Here is a 25,936-nt window from a genome sequence, read left to right on the forward strand (position 1 = left end):
AGCAAATAAATAAATACTGTCTATTTTACTGTTAGTGTATTAATTAACTTAGTTCTAAAACAGATATGTAAGTATATGACATAGGTATGACTATATAAACAAATTATATTTAGTACGTGACACTTCATTAAAATGCAAGTCTATTTTTACTATAGAGCATTGCACTTTAGGAAAACGCATTGAATGAGTCACAGCTCAAAATATCTCAGCATATCAATAAGGAATCTCTTCCTTAGTGGATTCAATATAATAATAATATATGACTTGGATGTATACCTTAACAGTGTTTATACAAAAGTAGATTATAAAAAAATCATGTATTACTGACAATAGCTTATTTAGTACATACATATGTACTATACAGTACGGTATACTGTAAATTGTATAGTAGTTACTTTTATAATATTATATATCTAATATTATATTATCTGTGATTATACTAATTAGTTTATGAGACTACTTACATCCAAAATCAATTTCAGATCCCTTCAACTTCACTGTTGAGACGGATACTTCAAATACGAATTTCGAACCAGTATAAAACTATTTAATCCCTAACTATATACTATAATCCCTAGCACATAAACTGGAAAATATTTGACCTCTTTGATGAGTCACTCCGAGTTTTGTGAAAAAGGAATATTTTATAACGGATTATCTTATATAAGATTATTATAAAATTTTTCCTTTTCTTTCAGGCCAATAGTGTATGTATTAAGTAGGTACTTATATAAGATTTTACTTGAATCTATTTTTTATTAGTACTTTGAAGTAGTTAATTGACTATTGGCACGACTGCTTATAAAAGGTCTATTTGTATACTGATAAGTACTTTTACGGCACGAACTTCGCTGTAATGAAATATATGTAATTGCATTTAATAATTTTCTACCTTTACACTTTATATAACAAAAATTGTATATTACTCGAAGCAGTATATTTCTGACTTCGTAATGGAATTGTTCTTTCAAGTTTATACATCGATTCAATTGTCAGTTTGTTTGTCATTCCATAAAAAACTGGTCTTTAGTGTACAAATTATTATGTTTACAGACTTCTAAATATAATCACTTTCAAATCTATTCGAAAACTGTTCATTGTCTCCAATTTTCAAACAGAAAAATACACACAATATAAATGTTAACACAAATTATATTTTATACATAAAATATACTATTATGTAAAAATATTACTTCTGCTAATAAGAAAAAATGCACAAGAAATGTTATGCAACGTTTATAATATTCAAACAGGTAATGTCAAATCTAGAGTAGAAAAGGTTTAAAATTAAACAGAAACAAATTTAGAACAAAGGGAAATGTGGGAACTCATACTGTCTGTGTTCATCCTTGTAAGTTTCTTTCATATCAGGTTTAGGTAATTGGTGGCTTCCTTCCAAAAGTTTCCCTTCTTGTTCTTGAGTGTGCGATCTATATTGCCTACAAAATAACAATGAAAGATTGAAACTTTTTTATTAACATTAGTTCTCATAAATTATTAGGTTCTATAACATGCGTATAATGGTTTCTTATATAGTAAACTTAAGAAAAATAGGTGATAGTTATATTTATATATATTCAATTCAATGTATATTTATTTATGTTCATGTTTCAATTCATATTGAAATATGAAGTATACATAGATATAGATAGAGATTAAAAGTTGGGCCGGTAATGGGGAAGTTGCGGGTTAATATTATCACAATAATGTAAGTAATATATTCTGTTATATATATGTATACATACTCGTTTATATACATAGTACAGATACATATATGTGTATATAGAATGTATGTAGTCTAGATATAGTTATGGTTTGCGTAATTTGTCTGGATAACTCCGACATCTTACCTTTATCTGCTGTAAAGGGACAATGCGTTATTGTGTTTCAGTCTGAGGGGTAGATAATGCAATCACTGACATAAAAGGTCTAACGCCTTTGTCCCCAGCAGCCCCCACATATGAGTGTCACCACGGACTAATACACAGTATATTCTGTAGTATGCATATACTCAATAAATCTTGTTTATAATAGTTACTACTACTTATTAGGTTAAGTAGTAATGTTATAATAGTTAATACTACTTATTAGGTTGAAGTAGACATTAATTTTTCATTTAGATAAAATGTGCTGTTTTTATCTTACAGCTAAACTGATCTTGATAGATACAAGAGCGCAACTCTACTTACTCGTATAATAATTACTTACGTAGTTTACTTATTATACTTTACTCTCGACTTCGTTGTCTTTTGTTGACATACAATATAAGCTATGTTCACAGTCTGGAGTAGAATAGAATAGAATAGAATAGAAAATCATTTATTCAAATAAACTTAATTTAAGCACTTTTGAATAGTTATAACAATTTGTTTTTTATCTACCACTCGTTCGGAAAGCTGTCTCATCACAAGAAGAACGAGCAAGAACAAGTTTCTTGTGTGTTGCTCTTTTAAATAATCCTTGTAAGTTTACATTTACAAGTCGAAACGTGTGAATACAAACTACCAACAAGCACTAATTTTTTGGGTCAAATATAATCATGCAATAAGATTAAATCAGTCGTAGTGATAAGAGCAGACCAGTCCCTACAAGCAGCACTCGTTCACGAGTATGACGGATGAGCCAGCCATCACTGCGCTCGACCAGATTTTAGGGAGCCCATTGACCCGGCCCACCACGCCGCCACATGTCTGGACATTTTAGTGAGCATGACTACTCATTCCACACGACCACGTCACAGCTACAAAAATTACTATATGGTAGTTACAGTATTCGCACTTTACATAAGAATGCATGCGGCAATCAATACAAAAACCGCTACGCTTTCATATATCAAGAAAGCAGTATGAAAATTAAAATTATAACGTTGTCCGCAAATAAACTTATTCTTGCTATATATTGCTATCATCTATAAATTCATCTATCTTATAATAGGCTTTTTTACATAACATTTGTTTAATATAAGATTTGAATTGCCTCTCTGTAAGATTTAGCGTAGACTCTGGCAGTTTATTATAGAATCTTACGCAATTACCATAAAATGAATTACTAACTTTGTGTAGACGGCATTTAGGTAAAATTAGCTTATTTTTATTGCGTAAGTTTCTACTTGTACAGTCTTTAAGTTTCTTGAAACTATCTAAGTTTTTCCTTGTATACATAATATTTTCATAAATGTACTGTGAGGCAACGGTGAGGATATTTGATTGTTTAAAGCATTGACATAATGACTCTCTAGAACCCATACCATAAATAGAACGTATGGCTCTCTTTTGTAAAATAAATATAGTATTTATATCAGCAGCTATTTACCCCATAGCAGTATGCCATATGACATAATGCTATGGAAATAACTAAAATATACAAGTTTTGCCGTCGCCACGTCTGTTAATTGCCTTATCCTTCTAATTGCATAAGCAGCAGAACTAAGTCTACTGGCTAATTTTGAAATATGGGGCCCCCATTGTAACTTCGAGTCCACTGTTATTCCTAAAAAACTGTATCATTAACAAAATTAACCATTTCATCATTAAGCAATAGCTGCGTTTTTACTTGTTTTACATTAGGCAGCGTGAATTTAATAGAATCAAGATGATGAGATGATGATTCGCACTTAGTTTTGTTGGAGTTCAATAATAAATTATTACATGTGAACCAATTTAGTATAGCAGAGATAGCATAATTTAAATCGTCTAATTGATTACATTGGCTACCAATTTTAAACACTAACGAAGTATCATAAATAACACTATATCTGCAACTTTCTCTACCATGTAGGGAAGGTCATTTATATAAATTAAAAAGAGAAATGGGCCTAATATTGAACCTTGAGGAACGCCCATTTTTATATTAGTATATATTAGACTTTACACCATCAATATCTACAGTTTACACCCTATCCATTTCTAGATAAGTTTTCATTAGACTTAGGTCATTATCTCCAATACCATAATATTTGAGCTTGTACAAAAGTGTTTCATGATCTACGCAATCAAACGCCTTCGACAAGTCACAAATAAAAACGCCGAGAGCATCCTGTGAGTTTTCCCATATATTCGAATATATGTGTAATAAGCGTATATACACCTGCATCAGTAGTAGAGAAGTACCTGTTTAGAAGATCCATTTTTTTATGCGCGTATTTTTATTTATCCTATTATTATTATATTTATATTATTATTATTTCATTTATTTCGAATTTGTATCCATATTATATTAGTAAACAACTTATAAACTATGTTAGTAATTATTACTTCTTATAATAAATTTTGCAATTAATGTAAATAAATCTAAGCAAATTAATAATTAACTTAAATGTCAAACTAATTATACAAATTTAAACTAATTCTATTACAAGTATTTTTGAACATCGCTATTGTATTCTACAAAATTGCGTCAATTGTCTGCTCGTCTCTCTCTCTGAATATAAACAGATATAATTAAGGACCAATCACAATCAAATTTCTATTGTAGTATTTAAATTTCAAAAAATATTTGACTTCAGTGTTATTAAATAGACTTAAATTTTGAATAAAATGATCTTCGCAAAGCAGTTTTCTTTGCAAGATGTATTTCAGTTGCTGGGTGAGATATAGCAGTAGTATTACTAAGGTATAACATCCTAGTCCTATGGAATAGTATCGCATAAGAGTACCACTGTCATCACATGATGACGTGATGTTCATGGTATGTATTTCTCACGTGTATAAGCGACTGTTACCGACTATCAGGTGGGCCGTCAGGCTTTTTTACCATTCCCATTACTAAAAAAGTTATTTTCATAAAAGTAGGATAACAAATCTTTATGGAAAGTAGGCAGCTCTATACCCCTTTTAATTTACTTAGCGAAACACGTGACAGTTGTAATTTAATTAAAAGTTCCCTACGTTAATTGGATTAGAGTCCAAGCTGATCAATCTAAAACCTTTTTCGCATTTTGTAATTACGACTAAAGCAATAATCAAATCGTTCCATTTCTTTGAGTTGTTTACTTAATAATATCAAAAGTCACTTTAACTATACCGTAGGTTACGTTAATGCTATACTCTTTACCTACTTTCACATTATGATATTAAAAAATAAAACATTTGTGATCGCCGATTCTTTTTAATAATATAAATGAAACTCTCGAAGTCTGTTTGATGAAAAGTAAGGTACAAACATCGTTCCACAAATAATTCAATACAATTATTTTACAAACAAAAATCTAGCCTCTTATACAAAAAGAAATGTAATACCTGTATATAACATTTATAGAAATGACAAATACGGATAGCGAATTATTAATGAAGAGATATGAGTACACGTTGATACTTTGATGTGATCAAGCATTATGGCGATTACACTGCGTACATTTTTAATAAATTTCGTATATCAGTGAAAAGCATTTTCGAGTTTGTACCAAATTATTCATTCCACGATATTGTATAAAATGCTACATATTTTTATGTACCTGAATATGTTACTAACTGTATATATATATACCACACTTGTAGTTTGCTCATCCAATTAAAAGTTCAAAATTGACAAATTTAGAACAATTTTGAGCTTTTAATTAAATTAATTGTTTATTATACGTGAACAAAATCACTTAAGTTTAGTTTATTGTGTCACGCTCACAGATTGTGTCACAGAGTTTTAGTTATGTGACTATAAGAAATATAACATTACTACTACATATAAAATATTTATATAGGAATGATATCTAGGACGTGTCAGTTATCTGATTCATATTATGTCGGTATATCTGAAAATCTATAGTAAAATCACTTTAAACTATGATTTGTCTATTTATTTCTGAAAATAAATAAACATACAACTATATACAGTATAGGAATATGAGTTACCCTAATTAATATTGCTATGATTTTTATAAAAATATTGCCATAATTTACAAAAATTATATTCACATACTACTATAATTTTTCTGTAAATTAGTATTGGAAATCATATAATTTTTTTAATTTAATAATTTCTTCGAAATATCTTATCATAGCGTAAGGATCTACTCGGAAATAGGATATCATTGGGCGCTTGCGCTTCTTTGAACATCCGACAGGTAATCGAATGATTTATAAAACATCTTAAAATACCTTTTTATCGTTTACATAAATCATTTGAGGTGATTGGCATCTGTGATAATATTCTTTGATATATAAGTTTTTTTTTCAACAACTTGGTCACAAATGTCTTTACTGTTCGTGGAATTAATAATTCTAAAAGAATGTATTTATGTAAAGAAGGCTTGCATGTCTCGAAGGCATTGTAGAAAGTTAATACAAAATGCGACCTTATGTTTCAATAGTAAAAATGGCTACTATACAACTACCATGTGGTTTGTTTTTCAACCGTTATTGTAATCATTGTACTAGTATAAAATAGCGTAGTGTAGTATTGTACAGAAAAGTAGAGTATATATATTATTATACTTAATTATTTTAGAGCGGTTGCATAAATTAAAATTAAAACAATGACAAAGAAGACTATATTAATAAATTCATAAATTAATTGCTATTAAAATCCAGGAACGGTGAAAATATATTTCAATCAAATCCAAAACAAACTTTGGTGGGTAAATCAGCTTACGTTGAACAAATGGTAATGGGACTTATTTTAATTTAATAATTAATTTTCCTGAGTTTACTGCGGAAAACATACATGGAAAGTCAACAGACAAAATTAAAATATCATTGATAATAATTTTAACCCAGGCCATAATTACTTTATTTACACAGTCATATGTATTTAATAAACTGTCAGATTATAACAGTGTGCGTGACTGAATTAGTATTTTGTTTTTAATTTAGTGAGATTTGATTTAATGAAACTTTCTTTTTGCTTTTGTAGTTTATAGTTAAACTTTGGATATGTGATGCCTTAGTAATCACCGCATACTGTAATATTATATTTTATTATGTCAGGTCAAAAATAAGTATACATCTAATTTAGAATCACCCCTAGGTAGCTTGGCTTTTAATAGAAACCAGCACTTTCGGAATATATTTTTTTCAATTACCACTCCAAAAAGGAAAAGCGTAGTGACATGTACCTAAAATATTACTCCGATCTTTAGGTAACATATCAGTAAACATCCCCTGAAAATCCGTTCGATGATTTCTCCATAATATTATAGACAGACAACCGCTTTCGGGTATGTGTCAATAGACTAACGTTCCTTAAAGAGTTTGTTATAATAATATATATTTTTTTACGTTATTAAAACATTCTTATAATATCAAGTATATAAAGCATATATAAGTAGCATATAGCTACTTATATATGCTTTATTTTGTACAAGAAATTTATGATGAAAAATCCAAAGAAAATGTGTGCTTACCATGTAATTAAAATCATAAATTTGAATTATATGATAAGCACACATTTTCTTGTCTATTTTTAAATAAATTTGTTAAATATGTCTAACAATTCTAAATAATAATAAAACAAATATTTTTTTGTAAATAGTAAAAACGTTTATCCCAAACAACAGTGGTCATGCAAATGCAAAATACCATAAACATTCTCCAATACTTATATATACGTATTGCCATTTATAAAGTCATTTTTCCTTTATCGTTCACCGTTTCCCACCTTTCAACTATCGTTACCTATATTGTTCGTTGAGCTTGAATGCTATGTAAATGAAGCATTTTCCGCTTGAGGTTCAAGTAACAGCTATTGTGGTCGCAAATGTATGCTAATGGTACACTGACATTTTTATTCACACCACATCAGTGAGCTTACATTGACTGACTTTTATTTTTAGAGAATTGTCTGTAAAATTTATGCATATTTAAAATCTAGTTTCTATTTCTTTCAATTTCAAATTGAGATTATACGATTTTGAATGCAGTACTGCGTAAGTAATCTTTATTACTGATATGCAACATGTTATTTGTTATATTGTCTTGAGTTATGGCCTTTTATTCAATAATGGTATACCCTAGTAAAGTACTATACAGTAATTCAATTAACTCTTACAGAATTTATTCAGATGCAATGAGTAGTTAATTCGTACAGAATATATTTATGCAGATGAATACTCTGGTTAATCTGTGGTTTTTAAATGGCCACACATAAAATTATTTTCTCCCACTATTTCTGTGGAAGAACTGCCTCGGTTGTTTAATTTCAATAAATTACTTTTGAAACGGTATTTTCAGTGACATTTATTATTTGCAATGTATATATACATAATTATTATGTGTCAGGTCACGTTCAAATAGTAGAAAGGGGCGACTAGAGTACGAAGTACAATATACCAATGAATGCTTGATTAGTCAGTACACTAAGAATATCCTCCTCTTAAGAGAAGGGACATGTATCACCTCAAACATAATTGGATTCTAGTACACATATTGCCTCACGTTATTTTATTTTTAAACTTAAGCTACAACACATTTTTTATCTAAATTTTTGTTGGATGAAGAAAAAGACAATAGTACATGGTATGTATATAAAAAACTTAATTCTTGAGGGAACAGTATATGGCTGACAAAAAGTAACTAATATTATTATGTTAATTTGTTTTATTCCGATACTACTTGTATAATGTAAAGTAAGTTTCTAACGTCTCTAGAGCTTAAGTTGTATACTTATACTGTTTTTTATTTCCTACTATATAAAAGCTTCTTTTAAAGAATAGAAAATAAAAGTAACTTGGCTAACGTCTGTCGCTTTAAATAAGATGAAACGTATCTCTTTCAGTCTCTAAAGAAATAGTCGCAAATAAAACTTACTGAAATAATTAATTTTAATTGTATGATGAATAATGAAGTACATCGAGGAATTCCTTTATCATTCCTTTATTATAAAAGACGTCACCATTTGAGCTACATTAACAAATCTATCTACAGTTATTTTTAGATGGGTAGTGGTACGATATTCCCTGCATTGTTAGTAGATGGGACCTATGACCTCATTGCTAGCACGCGGTTACCTCTGGATGCCATTGGGTTAATTACTGTAAAATTCACCATGGACCTACTGACGGGCTTCATACTTATCTCATTATCCTTCGCCGGCATATACCATTAGGGTAGGTGAGAGATAAATACTTTATCATCTTTCAAAAAATTCTTAGATAGTCATAACTAATTAGATAACTGTTGATATAAAATAGTTGCAGAAGACTGAAACAACTGTGTGTAAATAATGCATTGTTTGTCATTTCATAATGCCCACTAAATTAAAAAATTACGGGGCAAAGGTCAGTGGGATTATTATATGTCGGTTGAGGCAGATAAGTAATAAAATTTTAATGTGTATACAAACAACGAGGCAATTCGTTTTAATGGAGCACTTCGTAAATATCACTCGTAGAGAATGAGCGTCATTTAACAACTCTGGGAAATGTGTTTAGGCTTAAGATTACCTTAAAATTTTAATTGTTAGTCATTTACCTAGGACAAAGTTGCATTAGCGTTTCGACATCAAATTAGGTAAGTTTAATTACACGGTCCAGTAGAGTAATAGTCTTGCTAATTTTATTCGAATGAGTCTGGAGGGGATTGCTAGTAATGGGTACTTTTTTATTAATTCATTTAAAAGCTAGTCTGAGATACAACGATAACCACTGCCCCTTGCCACCTAAAAAGAAATATGTATAAAGTATTCACATAAAGATTTCAGCTAGTAAACTAGACGTATGCCATATACCACCAATGTGCAGTACATTAGTATATATAATGTATGTGATACAATACATAATGTCAGAAAATATCTACATATATGAAGAGAGTGAGGAATAGTAATTTAAATATATTTTTTTAAAAGTGGTTTAAAAATACATTTAAAATAATTTAAATGTATTTTTGAACCACTTTTTCAATTTCGCCGCTCACTCACATATGTTGATATTTTATATTTATAAGTTAATTGCAATGGAGATAATGCTGGAAAAAACATATACTACACTGAATAGTATTCAGTTTTGTTCATACAAATATAATTGTGTTACCCACCAACTGCAGTGCGTAGTTTGAAGAACTATATTGCAAAATAATCTGCTTTCTCACTACAATGAAACAGCTTTCACAATAGCAAAATGGTATATTCCTTGTACAAATATCTAGTAAATTTATCTATAACTATTAATGTTATTAATAACCTGTCCAATTGAGTATTCAAAACATCTGTTAAATCATATTTACTGAGCATCCCGTGCATAAAAAACTATTGCCATGCACGCATATTCAAGTTATCGTTTAGTGAGTAATCCTATTACTCACTAAACTAAATAAGGGTTGTCCACCCCTAACATATTTTTTTTATATTTTGGGCAAAATTTTTTATTCATATTTTTTAATACGTGTCATTTAAAAATACAACCCTAAATTTTCACCCTTATACTACTTTAATTTATATGGCAAAACAACGTTTGCCGGGACGGCTAGTTATATGTATAAATTATCAAATAACTTCTGAAAATAACATCATTACCTTCCAATCAATATACCAGTGACAAACTTTCACTTTTGCAGACAACATTTGAGGAAAACTTTTCATGACTTCCCAATTACTCATCTGGGAATGAATTAGTGACAATAAATTAGTTTTCCGATACTTCGAGGTCTCCTTAATTTGACAGCTTAGTAGTAATAATTGAAGATGACAGTTTTTATATTCAAAACTGAAGTTCAAGAATTGGAAAGGGTTAAGTATCTACTCTGTTAGAATATTAATGAAGTAATTCTTAATTTATACCTGGTCTAATATCATTCTTATACATAAAAAAGTGTTTGTACTTTAATGCTAATAAGAACTTATTCGTTTATTATATTTTTACAGCTTTTCAATTCAGCTTTCCAATTATAGAAATCTATATGTTATCTATAGTACTCTTATTATGTTCTAAAAGTCGAGAAAATATAACTAACAGACAGACATGTGTGTCAGTATTATACACACTTTCTAATTTGTAATAATGGTATACTGCTTGCTTGCTGTGTGTAAAAGTAATAATTTCGTTTAAAAAATAGGGTAAGCCACGCCTCTCATAGCCACGACTTTGTAGAAAACAAATGTACTTTGCAATATGTATAATAAGAAAATGTAAGATATCGAAGTGATGATGACGTTGATTAACATCAACAACATCTTAGAATTATTCTTAAATATATATAACTAAAATGTATCGAAACTCGATGATATATTACAGAGATACAACATCACACAGACTAGAATATTGTCATCATAATATTATATATTATATTACCATCCAACTTATACCCGTAGGTTATATATAAGGTCAGTCAGACACTATCAACTGATTGGAAAATAAAAAACAAATTAATAGGAAGACAAACCTATATGGATAAAGTAAATAAAATAAATACAAAAAAGGACAGGCTACATCGATTCAGGCATCTGGAATGAATATTGGATATGAAAATACAACGATACAATATACAAAAGTGAATTGATGCATGACATGATCTATCATGAGTTTCCGAGACAGTCATGTATGCATGAAAATGGGTAAGCAGCATATACATACGTATCTGTAGATTTGCGCTTTATTTTTTCTGTACGAAAATAAGCTGGAAATAGTTATAACAAACATAATTGTTATGAGATATTGTGTTATTGTTTTCTTTTTATGTTGTTATATTTGACTTTGAAATATAAATGTTACAGTGTAATTGTAACACGTGTAACCTCAAGTACTGGTAAATACCTAGAAATATATTTATACTTGTAAGTACACGTTGTGTAATTTGCGTGACTTCAACACACAATTTGAATGAAAATACATATTTACTGATGCTCTACGTAAACATGAGATTATACTTGTTAACACGTGAGCACACAATTATGCATAGGGTAGCAGATTTTGCAAACTAAATTAACTGTTTATTGGCTCGGTGGTAATGTGATAGAGTTAGAAGCGAGTCATGAATTTAAATCCAACGTTAGAATTTAATATAGCACTAATTAGTCATATATTTAAGCTTTTATTCTTTTACTGATATATGTATTTTTTGTAATTGTGGTAGACAGAGGCATTGCCAACTGTCGACGTTGTGGTGAACGCAATACTTGACTATTTCAGTGTTCAAAATCAAAATGAGTTTAAAATGTAAACACCCAAATTTGATCTAGTACCAGTTAAGATTCGTTAGAAGTAAGTCGTCGTTCGAAGGTAAGTAAGTCATTCGAAGGGTAGTAAACTAGTAAAGCAATTCACTTTTATAAATATTTTATATTTTTGTACAAAAATGTTAATATCATAAAATTAGTTAATTTAACAGCTTAAGTCATCAGTGAGTATAACAAATAAGAGTTTTTTATTTTATCAAGTGATACTGAATCTTAGATGACACTTCTCTAGTTTTATTTTCTCCGACACGTAATTTCATCGAATTCATTTGTTTATGTAAATAGTAATACTTTTTTAGTATTACTATTTACATAAACAAATGAATTACTGAATACTACTGAATGTACGTTAAAACGTATAGTATAACAATATAGCCATATAACTTTTATTATTTTATTCAAATAATAAAAAACAAATAAATTGTCTCCAAGACTGTAATGCAGTGGGGTCGTTTTATTGAACGTAGTAACTAATAAAGCGTGCTCATATTCGGAAGATATTCGAGTCCAACATAAAGGATTTAACCTAAATATCCTTTTAAAGTATTTATATTCTATAATCGTAGGGCGAATGAAGATTACAGCTTCCATATTTCCAAAATAAAATGTACACATTTGTTGTCAGAAAAGTTCTGTATTTTAGGAGCTTAGTCTCATCCTAACCAAGTCTCCTACGCTTTCCAATTAATTACTAATGTTTTCTATCAGTTAGGTAAGCAGTTAAATATTCATATGCGTCTATATCTGAGTACGAGTAGATATTATTTTTATAATTATATAATAATAAGATACATCCACTACGAATAAAGTAATTAAATAATACAAAATTTTATATGAAATACTATTATATAAAAGAGCTAGAAAATACTAAAACATAAGATATTTGTGACAGTAAGATTTTAGATATTTACATGTAATTTCGATTTGCAGTCTTAATATACATACAACTTAATATACACGAACATGTATCCTTCAAGAAGTTCGGTTGAGTGCATTTTCAATTATAAAGTATTCTCGGCGGAGTCAATTTTGTAATGTAATACTTATTGGTTTTTAAATTTCTTTTGCTGAAGGAAGAATACGGTATATCGGCGGCACTTTTCATCTTCATTGTGTGTAAACATTTAAGGAAATAAATATATAAAAAATACTACAAAAGAAACTAGTCACGACAAGAAGCCCTTTGCTATGGCCCAGTCTTCTTAATAGTAATAGACTATTTTTTTCTCTTATAAAGAGAAATACATGCTGAACATAATAGGATGGTAACGGATCACTGTAGATGACAATGATTATCAAATGGAGATCATAGAGGATCAAACATATTTTAATGTTATAGTAGTATTTTTGACATATAATATTACTATATTATTTGCGTCGCAATTTTTTTTCAGAAATATCTTACAATTTTCCTAATTCATTCATACATCTGCTTCTAAGATCACAATTTAACAATCATTTTAAAAATATCTACGTACTTTAGAACAATTCTCAGCGACTAACAAAGATTTGGAATCCTCCTTAATACGTCATCGAATAATTTAAATAGCAACAGAGAATACAAAAGATTATCAATGAAGTGGAATATCTTTAGGTGCTATATATTTTGAACAATAACCAAAATGTTGAAACTAATTGTCTAAAACTTATACTGTATTAGTATTGTCCATAGTTACTAAATCATTGGGAACGCACAACCAAAATTACTACGAGTTTGTTTATAAGTATAAAACGAACAAACATAAACGGATTTTAAAACTCTCATTACAATGATAAACATCATGGCGCCGCGCAGGTCAACCCGTGGGAAATAACTAGTAATTTGTAAACTTAATTAAATTAGTATAGTTGTACTTTTAAAGTAAAACTAATTATATATTAAAAAATTCTCTAACCTAAGAGGCAGGTGTGAAAATAAGGCCAATTAAAACTTTATTCATTAAAACTTACGTCTGTATTAGTATTAACTACATCAAATATTACTACTTACTATATATACTTATGAAATATATTCAGATTCAGTATTCATGTTATATATATGAACTCGACTTTTATACAAATATGAAAAGTCCACATCTCATCATATGGTATTTTATGCACGTACGTAAAGAGAATACTGTATGTTTAAGAGTATTCTATTCTATAAATTGTAAACATATAATTTATAATAATAATAAATCACTTTTACTGAAATAATTCAATACATGTTGTTGGAGATTAAAACCTCCTTGTTAATACTTTTTTTATAGCCATATACTCTTTAATGTTCCTGTCACTGTTCTTCTTTTGTTTTTTCATTGCATTTGATCTTTTCACAATATACGGAAGCAAATTAATTTCATTTATCCACAATTACCTAGTTTTATTACAATCACCATAATAACCAACTGAGAAATCCATAATACTCCCCAACATGGTCCAAGATCGAAGCCGGATGTAAGAATTTATTGAATTAATTACAATTTATTAAGAAAAGGAGTTTTCCAAATTACAAGAAATTGTCGCTGCCGTTGCAGTCACGTTTTCCACCATATTCTGCAAGGAGTATCGCTTGGGTCTATACCAAACAGTGTGTGAGTATTATAGTTTATACCCAACACTCTTAATTTGATATTTTATTATTAGTGTGTTTATATTTTTGCGACACGACTCCCAGAATGACCGATGAAAAGGGATTAATTAGGAAGCGTGGTAGTTTCAAGGGGCGTTTAACATCATTTTCGACATACTTAAATTCATTAGATGTTTCATCAATGAGTCCCACTGATGTCAATGAATTGCAGTTACGGATTGGTAAGATTGAATTATTATATGACCAATTCGATGAAGTACAATTGCAGTTAGAATGTATTGTCGAAAACAGTGATTTACAAATTTCTGAAAGGACTGAATTTGAATCTCAGTATTATAAATTGCTTGCATTAGGACAGAAAATACAGTTTGATTTTAGTAGTACACATGACCAACATTTGAACGTAAATAGTGAAAAGTGTTCTCGATCTGGTAATAATTGTAAACCCGTCCGTCTTCCTATTATTGAAATAAAAAAGTACAACGGATCGTATGATACCTGGATTGAGTTCCGTGACACATTTACAAGTCTAATACATTCCAATGATGATATTGATCCAATTAACAAGTTTCATTACCTGAGAGCGTCATTGGAAGGTACCGCTGCGGTTGTAATACAATCATTTGAATTCTCTTCAAAGAACTATGAGATAGCTTGGCAGCTCTTATGTGAACGGTTCGATAACAAACGCTTGTTATTACAGAATCATGTTAGTGCTTTATTTAATATAGAGCCGGTCACAAAGGAGTCATCAACAGTGTTAAAACGGGTAGTAGATCAGGTTAATAAAAACCTCCGTGCTTTGGAGTCTCTAGGAGAGCCAGTTAAACACTGGGATACTTTACTCATTCATATTGTGATTCATAAATTAGATTCAAAATCATATCGTGAATGGGAAGAGCTCAAAAGTAACTTAGATAAAAATAAACCTATTACCTTTAATGATTTTATTACCTTCTTGCGTAATCGTGCGGATTTATTAGAGAGTCTTGAGTTGTCGCGTAATGTTAGTACTAGTAATCAGCCATCTCAATATATTAAACCTACGTCAAAGTGTAAGTCAATGGTCTCTGTACAAAATAATAATATAGTTCCAATGGTTTGTCCTAAATGCAATGGTGATCATAGTTTAGGTAATTGTCATCAATTTTTATCATTAAGTAACAATGAACGTTTTCAGTTATTACCAAATTATAAGGTTTGTTACAATTGCTTCCGTAAAGGTCATTTTGCCAATCATTGTAAGAAACCTGGCTGTAAAGTTTGCAAACGTAAACATAATACTCTCGTTCATGTGGTCGACCTTAAATCGGTTTTAAATAATGAGACTCTTCATTCTGATGTATGTTCAACTTCAGAAACTTCGCGACCTGTTGTTAGGATACGCGATGAGTCTAATATTCCGATTTCTTTGTCAGCTAATGTTGCTGATATGAATAGAGGCGGCCAAGAGGTCCTACTATCGACTGCATTAGTTAAGGTGTATGATATTCATAACCGCGAGCATGTTGCTCGAGCAGTACTCGATAGTGGTAGCACTTCATGTTTAATGACAGAGAAAATGTACAGTCAGTTAAATTTGTCTACAATTAATGTAAATAAGTCAGTAATAGGCATTAATAATGTATCGTCGCACGTAGGCAAAATGTGTCGAGTATCAATGAAGTCATTGAATAATAGTTTCTCGGTTAATATTAATTGTTACATTTTGCCATCAATTACCGATAACGTGCCTTCAAGTCAAATAAATTTGACGGATTTAAAATTGCCATCTAACATTCATTTAGCTGATCCCAAATTTCATTCTCCATCTGCTGTCGACTTAATACTCGGCGCTGATATATTTTGGGATTTAATAGGTTTACAGCAATTGAAATTAGGTATTGATAAGCCGATACTTCATGAAACCAAACTTGGTTGGGTGGTTTCAGGCCCAATAAACTGTGGCTACAAATCGTCGTCTTCACATAATATAAAATGTAATTTTTCTTCTATACACGATGAGACTCCAACTCAATTAACGCAGTTCTGTCAGTTCGAACAAGTCTGTCCCCAGTCATCTAATTATTCCGTTGAAGAAAAGTTATGTGAAGAACGTTTTATTAAAAATATTACTCGTTTGAAAGATGGTCGATTTTGTGAAAGCATACCACTGAAACAAAACTCTATCATGTTAAGCGATTCATTTCAGCGAGCTAAATATAGTTTTTCAATAGAGCATAAGAAAGTGAATAAACCTATATTTAAAATAATGTACACTGATTTCATATCAGAATATGAATCTTTAGGTCATATGACCAAATGTTTTAATAACAATTCGGATTCTGTACAATATTATTTTCCTTGTCATAGAGTTCTGCGTGAAAGTAGTCCTACTTCATTAAGTATTTCTTATAATAATTTACAATATGTCGGTCCTACTATACAGAAAGATCTTAGGTCTATATCTCTTTGGTTTAAGCAATATAAATACATCATAGATCTATGTTTAGAGAATATGTACAGGCAAATTATTATACATCCCGAATATAGATGCATACAATCAACTTTATTGCATGGCGACCCATTTAAGCCTTTTAAGTTGTATCAGTTATATATTGATTTAGAGTGTAAAGATGATAAAATCTGTGACATAATTATTCGTGATTTCAATGTCGCTGACATGCTCACTGGTGGGGATGATATTGGTGAGGTTAAGCAAATTCGTGAGCAGGTCAGCTCTGCACTTCTTTCAGCAGTCATTAATTTACGGAAATGGAAATATAGTAATCCAATTCCATGTGATTTTAATGACACTCTAGTTAATTTAAATATCGGTATGACTGATGAGTCAAGTAAGACTTTAAGGTTCGGTTGGCAACCAGGTTTATACAGCCTTTTACTATTTAGCTTGGACGTATTATATTTTTGTATAGTGAAGTTGGATCCTAAAGGACATACAAATTATGATATTTTGTTTATAATCGCGCAGATATTTAATTCCTTAGGTTTACTCTCTCCTTGTGTTAATATAATAAAATTATTGTTAAAACTCAGGATCACCTGGGATGAGCAAATATCACCAGATATTGGTCATATCTGGATTGAGTTTAATTATAATTTGTTTGCTCTAAATAATATGCAAATACCACGACATATCGTGTACTCGTGTATGATTCATATAAGTTTATTGAATTGCATATTTTTATTAAATTCTATAATTTTATGATTCTTGTTTATATGTTTATAGTGTTGACAAATGTGGTAAGGTTGAAATATTATTCCACATCAATGTTTAAAACTGTCAACATAATTTTAATATCCAATTTAATATTTTCTAAGGTTATAATTTACTGCTACCTTTATCTTAGAATTTACTTATGAATAAAACTGTTAGTAAAGTAATAGTAAATTAAAAGAGCATTAATTTTAACTTTAATTATAGTTAAGCAATACTATTAGATATATTATATTATTTAGACAAATATATGATTAATAAAATTAATGATTTTGCATAAAAAGTATCCATTGTTAATGTTTAGAATTAATGCGTCGTCTTAAATAAATAAATAAAAATTTTAAATATAACAAAAGCACCTAATGTTATTATACAGTCCACTAATAGATTTACAAACTGCCTTCATTAATGTGTTGTACTATATATTCGTACGAAGGGTAAAACAATATCTCCTTTTATGAGTAATAAGTATACCTATTTATTTATAGTTAATTTCGGATTTCATCTGGAATTTTCCCTTTTAAAACTGTTGGTTTGGATTAAGCAAATCCATTCACTGTAGCTACTCGTCAGTACCGTGTCTGTAGGCTTGTAAAAGTATATGTTAACTAATACCATTCATTTAGAAAATGAATCATTTAGTAAGGTAGGAAGTGACGAGTACAATTATTACTAGGTTTACGTAAATTTACATCTAGTATGAAATCCACAGGGAAATCCACATGATATGTTCATATATTCCGACAATTGTACTTCATTTAAGGGGACATATTATTTATCAAAATTTTTTGAAGAACATCTGCAATTCTTTGATTTACAGTGCAGCCAATGAGGATTTAATATTTCATTTAATACCGGCTTTTATTATATTGTAGTCTCTGGGAATCGGGCGTAAAATCAAAATTTAAATTGAAAAGAGTGTTGGGAAATTGTCATTTAGCTTATGAAGAGCTCAACACTGTTTTGGTTCAAGTCAAGGACGTATTGAATTATCGACTGCCCACTCTGACAGCATCAGACCCAGAAGATTAGAAACCGCTAACACATTCCATCAACGGATGTTTTGACATCATTGCTGGCGCCAAGCTACATACAAGATGCTCATCATCATTAGAAGCGATTCCAAAGAATTAAGCAACTATGTCAACATTATTTTATCCCGTTGGAGTATTGTATCAGAATTGTAGTAAGGCATTATATGGCGAACAATCACCGATATTTTCAAGGTGGTCATTGTCCTAAGATGAGAGATGAGAGGACAATCTTCCGTTATTTAAGTAGAAGTTGAGACGGTTAATTATCATTGAAGCAGGAGGACGCAATTAGTCTAGTTGCTGATATCAAGACAGATACTGGAATTGTCTGCAAGTCATTCTCACATATATCTCGTCCACTTCTTGAGTCTGAAGATGGTTGAAAGTCAAGGCTTTCAACGCCCGGGGGCATGTTGGAGATTAAAACCTCCTTGTTAATACTTTTTTTATAGCCATATACTCTTTAATGTTCCTGTCACTGTTCTTCTTTTGTTTTTTCATTGCATTTGATCTTTTCACAATATACGGAAGCAAATTAATTTCATTTATCCACAATTACCTAGTTTTATTACAATCACCATAATAACCAACTGAGAAATCCATAATACTCCCCAATACATGTACATTCAAGTGACAAATTTCTGAATTTCCCATGAAAATAGTAAATTAGATTATATTAACAACAATTTTCTTATTTGCTCTATAAATGATTATGAATAAATAAATTCATATATCGTAATGGTAATAACGACGTCTGGTATAACTTTAAAATGGTCTAAACGAACGCGGAACGATAATGGATCAGCGCTAGTGGACTTATAGCCGGCCGCTACTTTATACTACTCTTGTTTTGCCCTTGATGTTACAGTAGTGTATAAACAGTTTTAAAGGTAGAATGGCACATGCCGATTGCATGTGCATTCATTCTGTATTTTAAACAAAACTCACTCACAAGTCAATGAGTATTTAAAATAAATGGACTCGTAACACATGATATAGTTTTGGGCAATTTGCCAACTGGTGCATTGATTTAGTAAATGTAACATATGATATATCAGCTTATTTTACTACTATATAAATGCGAAAGTTTTTGAGTATGAATTGATAAATGTATGGATGGATGTTTGTTACTCTTTCGCCCAAAAACTACTCATCAGATTTTGAAGAAACTTTACAGTTACATAGCTTATAATTCAGAATAACTAAGGCCATAAATTTAATGTGAGTGATACCGCGGGTACATGGGTTATCGTTAGTTATCTTTTTCTTACAATATAACGTAGTTTATTTCTGTAGTAGTCACTTCAGTCATCTCAGGGATGAAGGGTAGTGATATTCGCATATCCTATTACAATCAGTCATTGTTATGTTACTTTTATTTTCTCATGTTATATTTTACGAATATGATATAATACCTATAATATTTTTTTTTTGTACATTATATGTGATTTCATCGTTACGATCATAATAAAGTAGGTTTTCTCATAAGCTTTCAAGACAGGAAAATAAATTAAGCGTTGTTGGTGTCATAAAATAAATTAATATCATGAGATTGCCCACGTATCGAGCAGATATTCTTCTAAATGTAAATGTTTACCAACAAACATACTCAGCGTTCGTAACTTTTTGTTTTACACTAGTTTAATAATGTTCCTGATGGAACATAGAAGGGCATACTCCCTATAAGGTCCATTTTTAAAAAGTCGACTTTTGGCCTATATGTCATCTTACAATGAGTACTTCTATAAGGCAACTACAATATATTTTACTAATTAACTTAAAAACGGGGCCAAACCATAGATTGAGGATCATATTCCCCGTCTACATATTAAACAGAGCCTATAACAAATTAATGAAAACAAGCATGGGCAAAACGTGTGGAGCAAAATAAATCTTCTTTTAAGAAACTCTGCCATAAAATACCAAGTTTTCAATGTATCCACATTGTATAAGGGAACTTAAATGATTAAAAAGTTTGAAATTACGGCAGGTAATGAAACCTGTATAATCTTGAATGTACTTATTTGATCTCAAGAAATTTAATGAGTTTGAAACTGTATTTATAGATACAGGATCATCACACGGTGCATGTATTGGTAATTTTAATTAAAGCTATTTATTTATTTATCAAAATGCATACATTTAGGTATAAGTAAACATTTCCGATGAACATTTTTTACAGATTTCAATCAACTCATATTAATAACATCCGCAAAGAAACTGACACAATGTTTAATGGAGATATAATTATTTCACGTTGCATGGGTTTTTTAATTATAATAATGAAACAAAGAGTGGATTTATATAAACAGGAGATTTCATCATAATAATATGAAAATATTTAATTTTTAATTTAAAATTCGACATGTAATACCTACATATGAATTTATTATGTAAATTCTTGTGTATTACATGTCGAATTGTACTCCTTTGCTTATTTAAGTTTTATCATATTGTGGATGATTAATATTATTTACCTATGGTCTTTACAATATAGGTAGAAACTTCAAATTGAAATTAATTATGGTCGAATTTTTACCACTGAATCAACAGCAAAAAGTAAATAGTTTTACTAGTAAAAAATCTATATTTGACAGTTTCAATTGCGAAAATTACAATGCACTATTATTTAGATATTAATACTATTTTTTTACTAATTAGAATAACAAATCGGCTAAATATCCCTACGTGATATATACTACGACCTGTTATTTGACGCCCGCGGTACCCCTCATGAGTTGCTATTCCGGTAAATAAGATGTTATGCCTTCGTACTATCTAATTTTACTATCATGGTGAATGAATCATCCTTCAATCGAAACACTATCGTTGATTGATAGTTAATTATCTCTAGTAGTGTACATGTAGGTGTATGTATTCAAAAACAAAGCTACAGATGCAGCGAGCTTAGTAAACTTCTCTTTGCTTTGCATCTGTCGGCGGCAGTAGTTGGAGCCCGTTGGTTAATGCCACGGGCTAGAATTTTTTGTAGTTTTAGTAAAGTTAAGCTGCATGTAGGAATCATATTCTTTCGATTTATAAAATTAACTAAAAATCATCTATTCATATATGTAGGTCACCTTTTATGCAGGTATATTCTTTATTCGAGCCGTTGAATTCGGTTAGCCACTTAAACGGGTATTTTTTCACTATTTATGCGCATACATTTTTGTTACAGATATTCTATGTTTAATTTTAGTTTCTGTAAACTAACTTATTTTTAGGTAACACTTTTTAGTATTAAGAGATTAAGATAATATGTTTCCATACCTTGCATTTGCACTATATATATATACTGTATACTACAAAGTGAGCTGATTGGTGGTTGATGTAAATGAGAAAAGTCAACCTCTGGTGAATTTCACCAAATTAATAGTTAGAACTAATGCACTCTAAATGGTTCGATTATTATTTCAAATATAAACAGATAATCTCTACTTTAGTACTCCCACCTGATAGCAATAATGTTAATGTTATAGTGTATTTATAGACTGAGACTCGTTAAAATCCAAAAGTTTTGAATAATTTATTTAGTTTAATACTGTATATCTCAAAACCCTTTTAGTATGTGCTATTTCTCCGTATTACTTTGGATAATGTTACTATAAAGTAACAATAATAATTATTATCCTGAACATAACACTGTGTATTTTTTTTATATAATTGCAATGCTGAGTAAGCTGGTACACCGAATGGTAAGTTGTAACCGTCGACTAATATACACAATAGATATCATGTTATTCTGCGACACCTCCATTGCGGTGCCTATACATAGATATATAGTATGTCGTAATGTCACTATAACTATATCACACATAGGTGTGATATAGTTATAGTGACATTACGACATAGGTATAGACCTATACCTATCTCAGAAACTAGAAACTGCCTAAATAATTTGTAGACGATATGTGAAATACACAAAAGAAAACACAAGCTTGGCGGCTGAATTAAATCAAATTATTCTAATATATTCTAAACCCTGTAGAGACTGTACACTATATTCGAATATTTTATAAATAAATAAACTAATAAACAAAAGTGTAACAATTTATTTAACTTAAAACATAGTTGATATGCGGTGAACTGATTCAATAAACCACAACAAACTATCCATCCGCTTCCATCTATTACACGAGGAGGGAACTCGTTTAATTTAATACGGTCAATGGAACCCAGCAAAGGGTAACAATAACTCACGAACTAAATAGTAATAATTGTAAAAGTAATTTATTACAATAGTTTTAACTTTTATTTCTATATACTAACGGCCTCGGTGATCTAGTGGTTGAGCACACGACATTACTACTGATAGTCATTGATTCGATTCTCGCATAATACAGCATTTGTATGTGTTTCATTATATGGATATGTATTTAAAAATATTTCCACAAATTGTTTAGTATCGATACCATAAGTTCCAAAGTACTATATCGACAATATACCGTATATTAGTAGTCAGAAGAAAATGTGAAAAATAAAAAAATATTTTATTACTCATACTGTAGGGTCGTCTCATATAATAATATATAACAGTAGTATATACAAATCTCTTGACGATTACAGATTAATACAGACGTTGTATGTGGAGTACATATACTACTAGAATAATTATAAACCATTAGTGAGCGCATTAGGCATTTGGCAACTAATGATTGCACTTGCAACATCAACCTAATCATTAATAATAAATAAGTAATAAATATTAAAGATTTAATATATTCTAGAAGTATTAAAATTAAAATTTAATATGTAGCACTAATTTATTTTTTTTATATATTTTCTGACTATCACCATAAACTCGTTTTTTATTACTAGAGTTTACATGTAGAAGTGTTGCAGTAAGGCCACTGTAAATACCTATTTTACTGTCTACTGTGTTAAATAAATGTCTTACATTTTATTGTTTAACTATTTTCCTATTTAATCGCGACTTATCTACATTGAAAACAATTAGATGGCACACATGTGTTGTTCTACTTTGATTTCAATTTGAAGTAATAAAATAAAATATTTTTATCCAAAAGCCCGTGAATGCCAAACCTTCGTTATTTTATTCTAAAGGTAATCTTCTAACATAGGTAGGAACAATAGGCGACTATGAAGATTAAGTCGCCTTTACTATCTATTTTAGGAGATGCGCTTAAAAAGCGTTTTTTTTATACAAAATGAGGAATTATAATACTAAATTGCATTTTAGAATCAACTTATTTACCATAAACATACACATACACCTCTAGATGCATAACAGTTAATCTAATCTTAGCGCCAATACCATAACGGCTTAAACACTTTGTTGTAAATGAAATTGACCCACTCCCTTTATTTGTATAACAATATCTTGCAAACGAGATTATCTCCAATGAAATTATATTGTAATATGTTTTAGTCCAGTTGTTAGTTTAGTGTTTCAGTTTGCTCATAAATGATATATTATAGGAAATTATTATTTTGGACGCTCATTTTAGCATTGGCAATTAGGAATATTTTTCACATTTGAATACAATTAACTTCTTGGCAAGTTTTCACAGTTATTTAGTGTACACTAAATAATATATATCCATAGAAAGTTCATTGTTTGACATTTATTATTTCATTTATACTAATATTATAATTGTGAAAGAATGTTTGCTTCACGACTGAACAGATCTTAATTATATTTGAAATCAAGATAGATTGTATCACGAAGACAAATATAAGCTATGTTTCATCTCTAAAATAGTCTGAAATATGAGATAAAAGTTTAGGCAGACATAAACATATATATATAACAATATATAATATATTTTGTCTACTAATTTTGTAGACAAGAATAGATATATTAACTTCATATTACGTATAAGTCAATTACAGTTCCAATCGGTTTCAAATATCCTTGCTATGGAGTACCTACTTCAATTATCAGTTCATGTAATTGCCATACCTACTTGTATTGTACCTTGTGAGAAGCTTGACATATATTGACAATTATCATGTTACAAATTATTTAATTAAATTTATAATATTAACGGAGCACGTGATTACTGTCTGATATTAAGTTCGTGGTATTTGTTTGCAGAATATGTAACAATCTAAACTTTAATTTAATGAATGCAAAATTATACGTACGTTTTTACAGACTAATATTGACATAATAATTGTTTGTTGACTATAAAATCATTATAGAATAAGTAATTAGTAGTTATAAATTTAAACAAGATACAGCATATTCGGTTCATATGTGTAGAAGTTACGATGCCACAGATAAACGCAGACGCCCACATAATCGTACACGTCAATATTATAACACTCATCGTTTTGTATCAGATCTAAAAAATAACAAATAATATTATCTTCAAAGGTTTTTAAAAGGTTTAGTTTGTAGATAATTATACCCTTATTAAAACAAACAAGTATTTTAATCGTTATTTTATTGTAAACATTATCTATTCGTAAAATATATTTCTGACCTTTCCTAAAGCTAAAATATCTAGTAAGATTTTTGAACAACCTTTTATCTGGCAAAATAAGCAGAAAATTGCGTATTTTATTTTCAAGTAGGTACTCGTACGTGAAAAAAGGGATCACGATCACGACCTACAGTGATTGGATTATATCAGTAGAACCTTGTATTACCTGTATACAAAAGAAATTGGAGCAAACAAAAAACAGAATATTTAACATTGAACTATAAATCAAACTAATCTCTGTTGAAAATAATACGTTCACAATTCCAGGCAACCAAAAGTAAATCATAAATTATTTACATTTTTTCAATCATGTTGTTATTTTAAACTCTTGTTTTAGTAAATTATATGTTTAAAAAGTTACTAAAATAAAGCATGAAAAGAAAGTCGCTAGTATATAAAATATACTCTATTTCAAGCTAATACGATGAAATTGGAGAAAATGTTTACAATTAAAGTATATAGTGAATATTTGTATGAAATATGTAAAAGTAAATATTTTCTTTTTAATTTCACTAACGACCTTGTATTGGCACAGGTATGTATAATATGGAAATCACATAACTAC

At 29.6% G+C, this 25,936-nt stretch overlaps 2 protein-coding genes across 5 annotated transcripts in view; one reads left to right on the forward strand and one right to left on the reverse strand.

Annotated features, from left to right (window-relative positions):
- The window catches only part of LOC131853563 (small conductance calcium-activated potassium channel protein), a 188,505-nt gene that overhangs the window by 144,525 nt on the left and 18,044 nt on the right, over positions 1-25,936 (reverse strand). The window lies entirely within an intron of this gene.
- LOC131854485 (uncharacterized) lies at positions 14,757-18,920 on the forward strand. The gene is made up of 2 exons (XM_059205614.1): positions 14,757-17,518; positions 18,764-18,920. The coding sequence occupies exons 1-2, from the start codon at positions 14,757-14,759 to the stop codon at positions 18,918-18,920; spliced, it is 2,919 nt and encodes a 972-aa protein (XP_059061597.1).

Source organism: Achroia grisella, unplaced genomic scaffold, assembly GCF_030625045.1.
Source record: "Achroia grisella isolate CSIRO2021 unplaced genomic scaffold, CSIRO_AGI_Agris_v1 utg1186, whole genome shotgun sequence".
Taxonomy (NCBI): Eukaryota; Metazoa; Arthropoda; class Insecta; order Lepidoptera; family Pyralidae; genus Achroia; species Achroia grisella.

Excerpts from the sequence above, each read along its gene's own strand:
- LOC131854485 (XM_059205614.1), top strand. The coding sequence starts at position 14,757 with ATGACCGATGAAAAGGGATTAATTAGGAAGCGTGGTAGTTTCAAGGGG. Across the intron at positions 17,519-18,763 it reads GAGTCAAGTAAGACTTTAAG|TCTCTGGGAATCGGGCGTAA; the intron begins GTTCGGTTGGCA and ends ATTATATTGTAG.